This window comes from Corythoichthys intestinalis, chromosome 10, assembly GCF_030265065.1.
Source record: "Corythoichthys intestinalis isolate RoL2023-P3 chromosome 10, ASM3026506v1, whole genome shotgun sequence".
Lineage (NCBI taxonomy): Eukaryota > Metazoa > Chordata > Actinopteri > Syngnathiformes > Syngnathidae > Corythoichthys > Corythoichthys intestinalis.
Window position 1 is genome coordinate 5,743,600 of NC_080404.1, and position 16,211 is coordinate 5,759,810.

The 16,211-nt window shown below is 41.9% G+C and overlaps 1 protein-coding gene across 5 annotated transcripts in view; it reads left to right on the plus strand.

Moving 5' to 3' along the window:
- Positions 1 to 16,211, plus strand: part of birc6 (baculoviral IAP repeat containing 6) — a 188,121-nt gene that overhangs the window by 54,725 nt on the left and 117,185 nt on the right. For all 5 annotated transcript variants that reach the window (XM_057848347.1, XM_057848350.1, XM_057848349.1 and 2 more), the window contains exons 41-55: positions 65 to 225; positions 6,152 to 6,278; positions 6,379 to 6,489; positions 6,650 to 6,908; positions 6,981 to 7,552; positions 7,663 to 7,838; positions 7,911 to 8,007; positions 8,077 to 8,271; positions 8,354 to 8,554; positions 12,249 to 12,528; positions 12,608 to 12,864; positions 12,952 to 13,060; positions 13,364 to 13,588; positions 14,740 to 15,577; positions 15,646 to 15,789. In XM_057848347.1, coding sequence (XP_057704330.1) covers positions 65 to 225; positions 6,152 to 6,278; positions 6,379 to 6,489; positions 6,650 to 6,908; positions 6,981 to 7,552; positions 7,663 to 7,838; positions 7,911 to 8,007; positions 8,077 to 8,271; positions 8,354 to 8,554; positions 12,249 to 12,528; positions 12,608 to 12,864; positions 12,952 to 13,060; positions 13,364 to 13,588; positions 14,740 to 15,577; positions 15,646 to 15,789 — 3,752 coding nt within the window. The remainder of the gene's footprint in view (positions 1 to 64; positions 226 to 6,151; positions 6,279 to 6,378; positions 6,490 to 6,649; positions 6,909 to 6,980; positions 7,553 to 7,662; positions 7,839 to 7,910; positions 8,008 to 8,076; positions 8,272 to 8,353; positions 8,555 to 12,248; positions 12,529 to 12,607; positions 12,865 to 12,951; positions 13,061 to 13,363; positions 13,589 to 14,739; positions 15,578 to 15,645; positions 15,790 to 16,211) is intronic.

Here is a 16,211-nt window from a genome sequence, read left to right on the forward strand (position 1 = left end):
GTATTCATGATTAACGCTAATCATGAATATAATAATAATATAATAATCATTTTTTTTTTTTCAGTTTGCCAGACCACCAATGGCACAGATGACTCTCTGTTGAGGGCACTACATGGTGGAGGATCTCCTCCCGGCAGCACCCTTATTGTCCAACCTTCTTCCATTCCCATGCTTAGTGCTTGCTTCAACAAGCTCTTTTCCATGCTGCAAGTCCACCATGTGCAGGTTTGGACTCACTCTATTTGTTTATTTAACTGAATATAATCCCTTTTTGGGAACTTGAATTAAACATTCTGTTAATGTGTAATTCTGGTTAACACACAGTTTATTTTTGAGGTTTCGTTTGGTAACAAAACAGAGAAAGTTTTGCTGGCTGGCGACAGCCATGGCTTGGCTTACAGCTGTAGCTACTCATTTGCTCTCAGGAAATGTACTTCATAATGAAATTGTAGTTCTATACATTTCTTAAAGGTGCTACAGTGGTATGAAAAAGTATCTGACACATTTCTGCATAAAATCACCATCAAATGTAATCTGATCTTTAAGATCACACAGATGAAAAAACTGCGCCTGCTTTAGCTAAAACCACCCAAACATTTATAGGCTTTCATATTTTAATGAGGATAGCATGCAAACAATGACAGAAGGGGGAAAAATGAGTAAGTGAACCCTCTGCCTAAGGAGTTAAGTGGTTTAAAGCTGCCCTGCCCACTATAAAGTGGTTTAAAGCTGCCCTGCCCACTATAAAATACACCTGTTAGGAATTGTTATGATGAAAAGCATTGTCTGAAGAAGAATTGTGATCAAGGATTGTTGATTTGTATAAAGCGAAAGGATACAAAACCACCTCTAAAAGTCTGGATAGTCATCAATTGACAGTCAGAGAAGTTGTCCACGAATAGAGAGAGTTTGGCACTGTTGCTTTTCTCTCAAGGAGTGGCCGTCCACCAAAGATGACGCCAAGTTCAGCGCAGAATACTCTGAGAGGTAAAAAAGAACCCTAGAGTGTCTGCTAAAGACTTACAAAAATCACTGGCACAGTCCAATATCTCTGTGCACACATCAGCTATATGTAAAACTTTGGCTGAGAATGGTGTTCATGGGAGGATTCTACAGAGGAAGCCCCTCCTGTCTAAAAAAACATTGTTGCTCGTTCAATGTTCGCAAAAAGGCACTTGGACACTCCACAGAATTGTTGGCAAAATATGTTGTGGACTAATGAAACCCAAGTTGAATTGTATGGGAGTCACGCACAACATCATGTGTGAAGGAAAAATGGAACAGCTCGCCATCTTCAACACCTCATCCCCACCGTGAAGCATGGTGGAAGGAGCATCATGATTGTGGGCTGTTTTGCTACCTTAGGGCCTGGAGAACTTGAAATCATTAATGGAAGAATGAATTCAAAACTTTTGCAGGAAAACCTAAGGCCGTCTGTCAGACAGTTAAAGCTAAAGAGAGGACTGATGCTGGAACATGACAATGATTCAAAATACAGAAGTAAATCAACTTCAGAATAATTTCAGAAAAACAAAATACATGTTCTGGAGTGGCCAAGTCAAAGTCCAGACTTGAACCCCATTGAGATGCTGTGGCATGACCTAAGGACAGTGATTCATGCCAGACTTCCCAGGAATCTGACTGATTTACAACAGTTTTTTTAGAGAAGAATGGGCCAGGATTAGTCCTGCTCGATGTGCCAGACTGATCTGCAGCTACCGGAAGTGTTTGGTTGAAGTTATTGCTGCCAAAGAGAGCGCCACAAAATATTAAATGTGATGATTCACTTACTTATTTCCCCCCCTTCTGTCATTTTTTTGCATGCTATCCTCATTAGGCAGGCACTGTTTTTTCACCAGATCACATTTGATGGTGATTTTGTGCAGAAATGTGAGAAATTCCAAAAAGTTCAGATACTTTTTAATACCACTGTATATGGAGTTTGTCACTTTTTTAACTCACGACTGCCACCTCCGAACTAAAGCATAACTGTGCAGCCTCTGTGTTGAGTGCATGGCACTCATGCTTGTATGAGTTGTACTGGAGTTGGGGCTGTGCTGGCTAGTCAATTCTTATTGTCTGCCAAATCGATGGTAAATTGTGGACGCTTACCGGCTCGCTTGCGTGTGCAGTGCAGTGTTTTTGCTAAGTGGAGGCTCAGTGAAACGGTGCCGCTGCCTCAGGGAGGCGCGTGGACGTGCACAGGTGCTTTTTCGCCCTTGGTGTTCGACCTGAACCCGCTATATTGAAGGGAAGACAAAGGGCTGTCTCAATTCAATTATAATAATTATAATTATGAATGTATAATGTCAGTCTTATGGCACCACCGTCAAATAAAGTGTTACCAAATACCACAACTAGCAATTAATGAAACAACTGGAACAGTAAATGAAGAAATAATTAGCACAGAACATCAATTTGATTTTTACATCTGTAATGCACGCTGGGAGGCATGTTGGACAACAACATTGGTAACAGCAGGTAGCAGTAGAGGTGGACGCAGCAGTGGTGGCCAAATGAAGCTTCCCGAAGCAATTAAACTTAGCCGCCAATTGGTTCAAAACCTCATGGTGGTTCATTTGGTCTGATGATAGTCGTATGATGCCGCTGTCAAATAAAGTGTGACCAGTTAATATCTTTTTGTGTAAATATCCCGTAATACAGAGAGGACAGCTGTGGCTTATAGTCCAGTGCAGCTTATCTCTGAACAAATGCCATTTTCATGCAAAATTTGGGTGGTAGCAGCTTATAGTCGGGTGTGCCTTATAGTGCAAAAGTTACGATCGTTAGAGGTATGCAAAATTTCCGATTCTTAGATTATTCGTGATTTGGCCGTGAAAGATTAAAGAGCGATTCACAATGAGGAACGGACCGAGAGTAAACATCATGCTCAACTCACGGCTCTGGCTCAAACTCATGCCGCTAGATAAAAAAAACAATAATATCTGACTGCGGCCGACAGCTGCTACAAATTACACCCACGTAATGCTACGGTAAATATCACATGTAGAGCTGAAACGAGTACTCGAGCAACTCGAGTAACTCGAGTTTAAAAACTGATCCGAGTAATTTTATTCACCTCGAGTAATCGTTTATTTTGACAGCTCTAAGCATCACGTTTTGCTAGGACTACTTTTAATCACGTGCGGAGAGGAAGAAGGGGAAAAAAACAACAACCTTACCGCAGCCGACAGCCGCCACAAACGACGCCGACGTTGCTAAATACTAGCCCGCACGATGCTACATTGGTAACAGGCAGTGTCTGGCGCGTCTCATAGAGATCACATGTATGTTGAACTAGATGCACAATGACAGACTCGGCCGCGTCTGGGCAGCGTTTGTAAACTGCCGCCATCTTAAAGCAGTACAGCGCTAAGCGCTAATAAGGAGCGCTAATAAAGAGCGCTAAGCGCTAATAAATAAGATTAACGTTACTGTCGCTACTAGCTCACGGAACGTTAGCCCTGCGGAGGGCTAGGTTTCAATTAATTATGACCACTGTCGATGCGTGGCTAACGTGTCTTACTACAGGCTTTAACATAACATAGCATTGTGGAGTGATGAGGGTGTAAAATAAAAACTTAATCATGCTAACTATCAATTTTAGCTCAGTAGTCATTGCTGGATAAAACACCAAGTAGCACTGGTCCCTAATGTGCTCCAATACAGCCTGTATCATACATTTATTTTGAACACTGCAAAAACTCAAAATCCTATCAGGACTTACAGTTTAGACTAACTTAAAACTTAACTAGAACTTAAAAATGGCTTGACACAAAGAGAAATTCAATTGAAACACGTGGGAAAAAAATCCTAACTTTTAAGTGATGTGTGTTATCAAGCGTAACAGCATTTTTAGGTAAGATATATATATATATATATATATATATATATATATATATATATATATATTAAGATCTAAAAGTTTTTTGAGTGAAAGCAGTTAATTAGTCTTTTTTTTTTTTTAATTCTAGTTACACCTGAGATGCAATTGTTGGCTGTTTTCAACAATATACAACGAAAATAAAGACATTGATTGACTGAAAATGGTTCAAGATTAGATGAAATGTCTTGTTTTCTCATGTATATGTATAATTGCTCTTCACCTAAAAATATATTTGTTTTATCCGATTACTCGATTAATCGATAGAATTTTCAGTCGATTACTCGATTACTAAAATATTCGATAGCTGCAGCCCTAATCACATGTATAAAAAACTAAATGCGAAATGACAGCCTCGCTGGCGTTAGTAAACAGCCGCCATCTTAAAGCAGTAGACTTCTCTCGGAAGGCTGTTGTAGCGAACCTAATTAACTTTTTATTGAAAATACTCCTGAATCGGCAAAATCTTGACTTGAATTTATCTTTAAAACAATTTTAAAACTTTCGCACGTCGAAATTAGACAGAATGGATGTTATGGAATAACGGGAGCAATTTTTAGCAACTTTCACGGTTGATTTACAACATTAATTGAATGTAGTTTAAGGCTGCTCATATAGAATGGGGACTTGAGTATTTTATTTATTGTTTTGAACTGTAAACTTGATACTGAAATACCAGTGGATTTAAGCCTGAGAGGATTTTTGTACAATTTGTGCCTCTAATGTACGAAACATTAAAAGCAGCTAATAGCCTAAGGGAAGGGGGGTGTCATCAATAATCGATTAATAATGGAATTGTAGCCTCTGAATCGTAATCGAATTGTTAGGTGCCCAAAGATTCCCACCTCTACCTATTATAATCATTCATTAATGCTCAGAACAGTGCCATGTCTTAATTATGATTGTCTAAAGACAGCCTCATGGCACCACCAAGTGTTACCAAATACCATAATTAGCAATTAATGAAACAACTGGAACAGTAACTGAAGAAATTATTAGCACAGAACATCAATTTAGATTGTTATTTACATCTGTAATGCATGCTAGGAGGCATGTTGGACAACAAAAATGTTGACAGCAGGTGGCAGCAGAGGGTGACGGTCCCCCTCAAGGGAGCAGTGAGGGCCAAATGAAGCTTCTCAAAGCAATGAATCTTTGCAGCCAATTGGTTCAAAGCTTCATGGTGGTTTATTTGGTCTTATGACAGTCGTATGATGCCGCTGTCAAATAACGTATTACCGGTTCATATCTTTTTGTATAAATATCCTATAACACAGTGAGGACAGTTGCAGCTTAAAGTCCAGTGCAGCTTATCTATGAACATATCCCATTTTCATGCCAAATATGTTGGGTTGCGGCTTATAGTGAGGTGCACCTTATAGTGTGAAAATTTACGGTAGTTAGAGGTGTGCGAAACTTTGGCCGTGGAAGATTCAGGAACGACTCACGAACATCCAAATTCCGATTATCGAAATATGCCAAGTAAAGCGGAACTAAAACACAGCCAGCACGGTCTTCGGGACGCAATGAGGAACGGACCGAGAATTAACATCATGCTTAACTCACGGCTCTAGCTCAAATCATAAAATATTATAATATAATCAGATAAAATACAATAATACCTGACTGCAGCCGACAGCCGCTACAAACTATGCTCCCATAATGCTCCGGTAGATATCACATGTATAAAGAACTAGATGCGAAATGACAGACTTGCCGGCATTAGTAAACAGCCACCATCTTTAAGCAGTAGACTTCTGTTAGAAGGCTGTTGTTGCGAACCTGATTAACTTTTTATCTAAAATACTCCTGAATCGGCAAAATCTTGACTTGAATCCATCCTTAAATGATGAAACAGTTTTAAAACTTTCGCATGTCAAAAGTAGGCAGAAGGGAAATTATCGAATAACAGGAGCAATTTTAGCAACTTTAACGGCTGATTCACAACATTGATTGAATGTAGTTTAAAGCTGCTGATACAGAATGGGGACTTGAGTACTTTATTTACTGTTTTGAACTGTAAACTTGATACTGAAATAGTCGTTTATTTAAGCCTGAGAGGATTTTTGTCCAATTTTTGTTACAAATGTACGAAACGTTAAAAGCAGCTAATAGCTGGGAGGGGGTGCATCAATAATTTATTTATAATCGAATCGTAGCCTCTGAATCAAAATCGATTTCGATAATCGATAGGTGTCCGAAGATTCCCCATTTTTTACAGAATCGATCATTCGTCTTTAGCAAATTGGAAACATTTCTGTTCCTCAGTTGGAGTCCTTACTGCAGTTGTGGATTACACTTAGTCTCAACACCAGCTCGAATGGCAGCGAAGATAACGGATCAGACATCTTCTTGTTTAACTCCAGTCGAGTACCCACCATTCCACTCAACCAAGGTCAGGATTGTCCTCCATCACCACTCCATAACTTTTTATTCTGACCTGATCTAGCAAGAGTGTAATCTTGTGATTTGTTTGTTTGTTTCTGTGCATCCAGCTTCCATTAACAGTTTTCTCACTGTGCTGGCGTGGTACCCCAACGCTTCCCTGAGAACTTGGTGTCTGGTGCTGCATTCACTGACCCTGATGACTAACATGCCTTACCACAGTAAGTATTTGACTCTTATCCCTTTTAGCATTAAAGGGCTCCAGGGATCGGCAAAAGATTCATGATCGGGACTTTGATGGGGAAAGTTGTACAAATTCATCTGTATGTATTTCAACGAAGTAAGGATTCAAATATTAAAAAAAAACGTCTGAACTTTCAGCTTCCAGTATTGGGATGAGCGCTCAAGAAAGCACAGCACATCAGATGGTTTCCGATCCCACGATGGTTCACGTCCTGGTACGTTTCCTGTCTGGCAGCAATACCAATGGAACCAATCAGCATAGCTCTCAAGTCGGACCTACCGCCACTCAAGCAATGCACGAGTTTTTGAGTCGCTTGCAGGTGCATCTTTCCTCCACCTGTCCACAAATGTTTAGCGAGTTCCTACTGAAACTCCTTCACATTCTGTCCACTGAAAGGTATGTTTACATATTTCAGTTGCTACATTGCTTGTAGTGCTTTGGGTCCTCAATTCCGTTTTGTACGTTCAGGGGGCCGTTCCAGTCAGGTCAAGGACCACTTGATGCTCAGGTGAAGCTGTTGGAGTTAACTTTACAGCAAAACTTTGAAGTGGTTTCTGTGGTCACCATCTCCTCTGTCATCGAGTCTATAACCTTCCTGGTCCACCACTACATCACCTGCTCTGACAAAGTGGTTTCACGCAGTGGTTCTGATAGCTCTGTTGGTGCTCGCGCTTGTTTCGGCGGGCTTTTTGCTAACATCATTCGACCAGGAGATGCAAAGGCCGTCTGTGGGGAAACTACCCGCGACCAGCTAATGTTTGACCTCCTTAAGCTGGTCAACGTGCTAGTGCAGCTACCTCTGTCAGGGGACAGAGAGTTTAGCGGTCGACTGCCGACTGCCGGTGGCGGGGCGGCTGATAGCAGCGTGTCTGATGAAGAAAAGGTTTGCGGAAGCAAAGAGAGCGTGCCCGGAGGATCAACGGCCAGTCAGGGTCCGTCTGCTGGTGTGGCTGATCTAGTACTGGCCAATCAGCAGATAATGAGTCAGATCTTGTCTGCACTGGGCCAGTGCAACAGCAGTGCCATGGCCATGATCATCGGTAAGGTGTACCAACTGTGAATTTTCACTTAAATAGGTGTTTCTTTAACTTTTTTTTCATAGTAATGTGGCTTATTCTCCACTGATCTCAGAGTTCTCTTCTGCCTTCAGGAGCTAGTGGTCTCCATCTAACCAAACATGAGAACTTTCACGGGGGTCTAGATGCCATTTCAGTCGGTGACGGTCTCTTCACAATCCTCACCACCCTCAGCAAGAGAGCTACCTCTGTTCAGGTCATGCTGCAACCCATCCTCACATACATGGCCTGTGGATACATGGGTCGACAGGTAAGCTCTGAAATGCTGTGTTTGTTGTAGATATATTAAAGATTAAAATTTATACACGAACGCTATTTTTAGGGCTCTCTCTCCACTTGTCAGCTTTCTGAGCCCCTTTTATGGTTTATTCTGCGAGTTTTGGATACAAGCGAGGCTCTCAAAGCCTTTCATGACATGGGTAAGTAAACGTCATCGTCAGTGTAGTTCAAACCGTATAGGGTCCCATCACTTCTTTGTCTCTAACCAGGTGGCGTACAGTTAATCTGTAACAATATGGTGACCAGCACCAGGGCTATTGTGAACACGGCACGTAGCATGGTGTCGACCATTATGAAGTTTCTAGATTCAGGTCCTGGAAAGCCATCGGATGGCAGCCTGAAATCCAGAGTGATGACATCAGAGCCAGATAACGCAGAGGGACTTCACAACTTTGCTCCATTAGGTGTTTAAATTTCTTCAATTCTGCTAAACCTGCAATGACAAAGGGTAATGTACAACATTTGAAATAATCCATCTTTTCTCAGGTACAATTACATCTAGTAGCCCAACAGCACAGCCAGCAGAAGTCCTACTACAAGCGACGCCACCTCACCGTCGGGCTCGATCTGCGGCGTGGTCGTACATCTTCCTTCCAGAAGAGGCTTGGTGTGACCTCACTATTCATCTCCCGGCTGCTGTGCTGCTAAAGGAGCTCCACATTCAGCCACATCTTGCTTCTTTAGCTAGTAAGTGGAGCTTTGTTCGTCTGTTTGCCTTTCTAAATGGCTTTATTTGGAGACTATAAATCGCATGATTGTAAAAGTTGGTGAGCAGAAAAAGATTGTGTATTTTTTTAACGATACACGATAATATCGGTTGCCGATAATGGCAATTATGACGTCACACAGATAATCCAGATATTAAAAAATTCACCCGATAATGCAATCCGATAATTATATACTTGATTTAGGCTCCAAATGAGCGCAACCAACTCACCACCGTTGCCTCCTCAACCCCTCCCCTCTCTGAAGCGCCTGAGGGAGGAGGGGTTGAGGAGGTGGAGTTACACAACAGAGGCAGTTGGAGTGGATATCATGGCTCATTTTTCCGTATGTGGAAAAAAAAAAAACGACACTCTCGCCATCTGCAAAACATGCACTGCAGAAGTTCCACGAGGCGGAAAAAAGCATCCTCATTCAACATAACCCGATCAGCCATTTAAACCTGCATCACAAAGATTTTTGGAAGGAACACGTGGCTGCTGGTAGCGCGAATGCTATTGCTAATGTAAACACACATAAACTAAGCTAAACTACGGGGCTTGTGTCGACGGAGAGACGCTGCGGGGAGCAGAACCAGGCCCCGAATATGCCGCGGCGAGATGGCCGGGGCGGGCGGATATCCAGTACGAATGTAGCTGCCGCAGCCACTCCGGTTTAATTCATCGAGAAGCACGGCCAGACAGAGGCCTGGCGCGGGTGCTAATTTGGCGGCCGGACGGACTGAAGGGCACAGGCGGAAGGAGATTTGGGATGAGAGGCATTTTTTTACCTAAATGATCCGAGAGCCAAAGCCCCGGATAAAAAAATAATGCAATTTATACGACCACCATTCTTCGTGAAAAACATGCCAATCACAGTTTCACCACGGACATTTGGACAAGTGATGTCAAGTAAGCACGCTTACCAAAACAGCACAGTGGTTTGATGATAATTTAAACATGCACAAAACCACACTCACAAGAAGTCAGTAATGCATTCAGTATGTAAAATAACGAGCGGCCAGATGACTTTGTAACTCTGCCTTAATTTTTTGGCTTAACAAAACTCGGGCACAATACAACGCACACGGGGACGCAAGCTCCAACTACGGCCTGATAGTACTGCCGTGTATCAGCTTAGCTGCCGTAAAGCAAGTGTCGTGAATGTCGCAAATGTAAACAAAGCGCTGCCATGACACAGTACGCTGTAAATTTATGGCGTCTTAATAGGATCGTTCTTCTTATATCTAGTCAAATAATTTTCCCCATCTTGTTTTGAGTGTTAAGTACTAGTTAAAGAGATGAATGCACCAGAGTATTCCACTTCCTTGAAGTACGTAAATATTGCCATTTGTCAATATTCTTATTAAGCCCATACATCTTTAAAAAAAAATAATAATAAAAAATTTTTAAAAAGGTAATTTTTCACCTAAATCAAGAAAAAAATGCTTTCAAATAATGTTTTGAACCATACCTAGTCTTGAATAAAGAACACTTCTGGCAAACACGTTTTTTTAGGATTAGGTGTAATTATTACTTAAAATAAGGCTGGTAAGCTTATTTTCAGCTAGCTATTTTTCTTCAAGAAACCTGAGTGAAATACATTTGAAGCGCTGGCAGATAATTTCACTTATTTCCAATAGACTGACTAGTTTTACGGAGGTGTGTTTTTCACAGTGAAGTAATGTTATATACTGTATATTAGGAATGGCTTACTTTTAACCCTTTAATGACGGATGTGGCGCCGGCGACACATTTCTGCACGTGTACTTTGAACTGCCGTAACTCCTAAATGGTTTGCGCTATCGAAAAAAAAAAACAACAGATCCTGAAAGCTGAGGGGTTGCGCTTGACAGCCAAACGGGTGTCTTTGCGGTGATCTCAGTCTCCTCCCACCAGGAAACTAGCGAATCAGCTCCTTTATTCTTGAAATGCTGGCAGGGGCACATTTACGTATGCGATCCGCCATAGACACACGGAAGAAGAGGAAGATGGGGAACTCAGCAGAGCGGTAAAAAAACTGTGAAGAACGACATGTTTTATTATTTTTGGAGAGGAAATGCCAGCAAGACGTTCATCCAGGATGATAAAACCTCCACAGAAGTTTAGACAAGAGTTTGGGACCAAGGAAGTGCGCAACGGGAAGAGCACGTTTGTGGAACAAAGGTATCGATCGATCAATCTGTAGTTGAACCTCTCTACTTTTTTTCAAGCTAATTTTTACTTTGTTCACGGTACTTTACGTATAAAATATGCTTCTATAAGTGTGTTGACTTACAGTACAATATTTGAAGTGTAAATGTGCGCTTGTAATCTATGTGTGATGCGTGCCTCGTTGGTTTAGCAACCATATTTGAACAGTTACATTGTCAAAGTCTTTCTTCAAAGTATATATAAAATTAATACGATCATGTATGTGCAGTAATCCATACATTGTTGGTACCATACAGCGTTTGTGATTACTACTACTACTTTGCTACAGTTTGCGTTGTGATGAGGACCACCTACGTATATTGTGTATGTATATAGGCCTACTATGTGCTATGAAATGACAATAAAATAAGTACTCATCTTCTTCCTCAAGTGACCTATGTCCTGGAGAGGGCTGCGGGGATGCTGGAGATTCCAGTGTGGTCATGGATCGAAATCGCCAGCACCTGGATGTGTGAGACATGCAGTGTGGGCCTGTGTCTCCAGCCAGAGTGGAACTGCTCCTGGCAGTTTCACCAAGGCCTCTGAGGAATCAAAGACTAAAAAAATGTATAGTTTTCATTTTATGTCCCGTTTTGCACATTTAGAGGTAAAGTATATAACAAATTTTATTGTAAATAGTTTTCATATACAGTATATTTATTACGTTATATATACAGTGTGTGTATGTATATATATATATATATATATATATATATATAAAATTCACTATTTTGCACTGTTCGTCTCCTGTAAATAACCTGTTTTGACCATTGTTATGTAGAAAGGACAAAAACGCCTATGACCATACCTGCTGTTTCTGTTGAATTATCAAATATAAAACTATTCAGTCTTATTTTTTCTGTTGAATGCTTATCCTAACAAGTTGAATAAATACTATCCTCCTTCAAAACGTTTGGTCGAGCATGTTTGGTTGTCAATAGGACATCAATAGGACATTTTCTGTCATTTTGGTCCCAAAATGTTGATTTATAAATGGTCAGTGAAGAAAACAGCAGTTTGGACACGAAGGTTATGGTGTCCTGAAAAAAAGGACCCGACTTGGCCATTGTGAACATTTTTCTTCTTTTTTTTTTTTTTTTTTTTTTTTTAAATATAAAGGCAACATCAAAGGCATGCAAATTTGGGTTAGGTGTTATAGGGTTAAAGGCATTTTTGTGCAACTTAGGTATTTACTCTAAGTAATTGTTGCCAAAAGTTTACCATTACACAATGTCAGACAATCTGTCATTATTTAGATGGTGGAATTTACTACTTGTTCACATTTGATGTTGAAAAAAAGGAGCAGTAAATTATATTTTTGCACAGTAATATTTTCTGTTGTGTATACTTTACATTTTTTTAAATAGAATTATCAGCTTGACATTATCGCTTATCGGTTGGAACGAGGAGGAAATGATCGGTTATCGGTATCGTTTGAAAATTGTATTATCGTGCATCACTAATACTTTTCTTCCCACCTCCATCAGCCTGCCCATCATCTGTCTCGGTGGAGATCAGTGCCGATGGAGTGAACATGCTGCCGCTCTCCACGCCAGTTATCACTAGTGGTCTCACCTACATCAAGATCCAGCTGGTGAAGGCCGAGGTCGCGTCAGCTGTATGTCTAAGGTTGCACCGGCCTCGTGATGCCAGCACCCTGGGTCTGTCTCAGATCAAACTCTTGGGTCTGACTGCATTTGGTAACACCTCCTCTGCAACGGTCAACAACCCATTCTTGCCCTCTGAGGACCAGGTCTCTAAAACCAGGTACCAAATACATTCCGATGTCACCGTGACTTTTCTGTCACAATGGTCAGATGGCAAACTGTTTCTTCTTTCTACTCAGTATTGGTTGGCTACGCCTTCTTCACCATTGCCTGACCCATGTCAGTGACCTGGAGGCCATGATGGCCAGTGCAGCTGCACCTACAGCTAACCTTCTGCAGACCTGTGCTGCATTGCTCATGTCACCTTACTGTGGGATGCACTCACCTAACATTGAAGCAGTTTTGGTCAAGATTGGCCTGCAGTCCACGCGCATTGGTCTTAAACTCATCGACATACTGTTGCGAAACTGTGCCGCCTCTGGTACAGACCCGACCAGTAAGTGCCCCCCCTCCCCCCTTTTTTCCACTTTCTTAGTAATTCAATTTCCAAAATAAAGCAAGTCTTGATTTTCTTTCCCTTCAGATTTGAATAGTCCTCTGTTGTTTGGTCGGCTAAATGGCCTCTCCTCCGATTCAACTATTGACATTCTATACCAGTTGGGTACCACACAGGACTCGGGAACCAAGGAAAGGTACTTGAAGCACATGGTTTGTTTAAAATTGGGCTGTCCAGTTGGACTGATTGGTTGTTTAGATTGACTGTTACAAAGGTGAATGAGAAACCTGTTTTCCACCAAGGTGATTGTCTAGACAGGCTCTTAAATTCATCGTAAAAAGTGTCTTTATATTTTTTCCTGTCATCCTTTTTTGTCGTGCAGACACAGATTGTTGTATTTTAAGGCAGTTCGACTAAGATCACTTTGAAGGACAATGGAATGAATGCGTTTTTTATTGTCCAGACTCATTATAGTGTGCTGTAAACTTTACTGTTTCAGAATACAGGCGCTCCTCCAATGGGTACATGACTCCTCAAGGGTTGCAGCTCTAAAAATTCCCATGGGCTACTCGAGCAGCAGTAGCGGCTCCTCTTCGTTGAGGGAGTACGGGCTCCTCATGCCCTCGCCATCCCACCTCCACTGTGTGGCAGCCATCTTGTGGCACAGCTATGAGCTGCCTGTTGATTACGACCTCCCAGTACTCCTCGACCAAAAGCTTTTTGAGTCAGTATTTGTTTTCACGTTACATCCATATCCAGTTATATGTTGACATTTCGGGGACAATAGGATTGTTTGTCACAATTTTGCCCATCAAACATATCTTAGAATGGTTTTCACTCGTAAATTGAATAGACTTCATAATGTATTCGTATGTATGTATAATATGTCCTAATGTACATGGGGCGTGGGCCGATAAATAGGGGGCCTGCATTGTTGGCCAGGTTGTCAAAGCTGACAGAGTGAAGTCACACTGAATTTTCACTGAAAATTCTTGTGAATAAATGCTTAAATCCCTGAATTCTTTATAGATATCTATGTAAAACGGTCTCGATTCTAGGTTAAAAGCAAAAAAAAAGTGCAGTTATCATTTATTTTATGTAAATATGTACAGTACAATGCTAGTCTGTTAGTAAATGTAGCTAGTGGTCTCCTGATGTAAAGAGAGCTTTTCCGGTGAAAATTCTTGTAAATAAATGCTTAAATCCCCGCCAAGACTCCGAGAGTTCAGCGCCGAATTCTTTATAGGTATGGATGTAAAACAATCTCGATTCTTGGTTAAAAGCACAAAGAAAATGTGCAGCTAGCATTTATTTTCCTTAAATATGTCAAAGTACAATGCTAGTCTGTTAGTGAATGTAGCTAGTGGCCGCCTGATGTAAACAGAGCTTTTCCGGTGAAAATTCTTGTAAATAAATGCTTAAATCCCCGCCAAGACTCCAAGAGTTCAGCGCCGAATTCTTTATAGATATGGATGTTAAACAGTCTCGATTGTTGGTGAACCCCCCCCCCCCCCCCCCAAAAAAAAAAAAAAAAAAAGTGCAGTTAGCGTTTATTTCATGTAAATAGTGTGAACTATGATGCCAATGCAGTAGCGGCTAATTTCTCCCATTGATTTCTTTCACAAAGTTTCAAAATGCATGCATGGTATGAAAAATATAATTATTGCTTTGAATCCTCTTCTGTACAGATTTTGTACTTTTTCAACACAAATCCGGTGTTAGAGCGCTGCGTGCGTGTATTTGTGAATAGCTCCTCTTTATGTGGGCGGCGCAGTGCATGACTGACCTGACCCGTCAATAACATTACAAAGTGTATGGTAAAATAATTCAATTTTGGAGATGAATTACTGACCATGCTGCTTGTTTTCTCCTCAGACTCCTCTACAATTGGTCCATGTCTTTGCCATGTGACATCGTGCTAAAGAAAGCTGTCGACAGCCTCCTGTGCTCCATGTGTCACATCCATCCAAGTTACTTCTCATTGCTAATGTCCTGGATGGGTATTATATCCAAGCCCAGCACCAGTCATTCGCAAGCTCAGCAGCGTCGACTGGCCATGACAGATGATGGCAAGAAGCAGCACAACGCTAACACCACCAATGCGGGACTCACAGATGACTCAAAGAATGCAAGAGCTCCAGTTACTTTATCAGAGTCGCAGCTAACCACTCTGGCCGCTGCCTCGCAGTCTCTAGGGGCAATAGAGCAGCTGCTCGACTCGGGATTGCCTTCGTTGCTCGTTCGCAGCCTCGCGCAGTTCTGCATTGGTCTACTCGCGAGCGCCGACCTCCCCCTGCCCGCCGCTTTGGCTGACAGGCGACATCACCAATACCAGCCGTGCTCTACGTCGATGCACGCTCGGCCGCCGCTTGCCGCGGAGCTAGCTGCTCCGGTGCTGCGCTTCCTCACAGAAGTTGGCAACAGCCACGCCATGAAAGACTGGTTAGGTGGACCAGAGGTCAACCCTCTGTGGACCGCGCTGCTCTTTGTGCTCTGCCACTCCAGTGCAAGTGCCACTACGGGTTGTCAGGCTTCATCAGGAGCTTCGTCTCCTTCCCAGCCACTCCCCTCGGGCTCACGGTTTTCCCTGGTATCTTCGGGCCAACCGGGAGGTCTCACCACCCAGCAGAGAACAGCAGTGGAGAATGCCACGGTGGCTTTCTTTCTGCAGTGCATCTCCTGTCACCCGAACAACCAGCGGCTCATGGCGCAGGTTGGTTTGCGCCTTCCCCTTCATCACAGAAGAAGTGCCTATTTTCAGCCTTACGGTTTTTGCTGCAGGTTCTTTGTGAGCTTTTCCAATCGGCTCCCCAGCGTGGCAATGTGCCCATCTCTGGAAACATCTCTGGCTTCATACGAAGACTGTTCCTGCAACTCATGTTGGAGGATGAGAAAGTCACAGTCTTCCTAGAGTCTCCCTGTCCGGTTAGTAGCTGTTTCTTTTTCAATATTTGTCAAAAGTTGTCCTTTTTGTTTTGATCATTATCATCTTTTGTAATCTTTGATGTCTTTTTTTTTTGGCTGTGCAAGAAATTAGGAGTGAATCAATGGCACAGTATTAGTTTAAATTTACAGGGGAATGAAAAAGTCTCTGAACCTTTTGAAATTTCTCACATTTCTGCATGAAATCACCATCAAATGTGATCTGATCTTTGTCAAAATCACACAGATGTAAAAACTGCTTTAACTCAAACCACCCAAGCATTTAAGGTTTTCATATTTTAGTGAGGATAGCATGCATGGTTTAAAGCTGCTCTGCCCACTATAAAACACACACCTGGTAAGAAATGGCTTGAAAAGAAGCATTGTCTGACGTGCATCATGGTTCGGTCAAAAGAGCTGTCTGA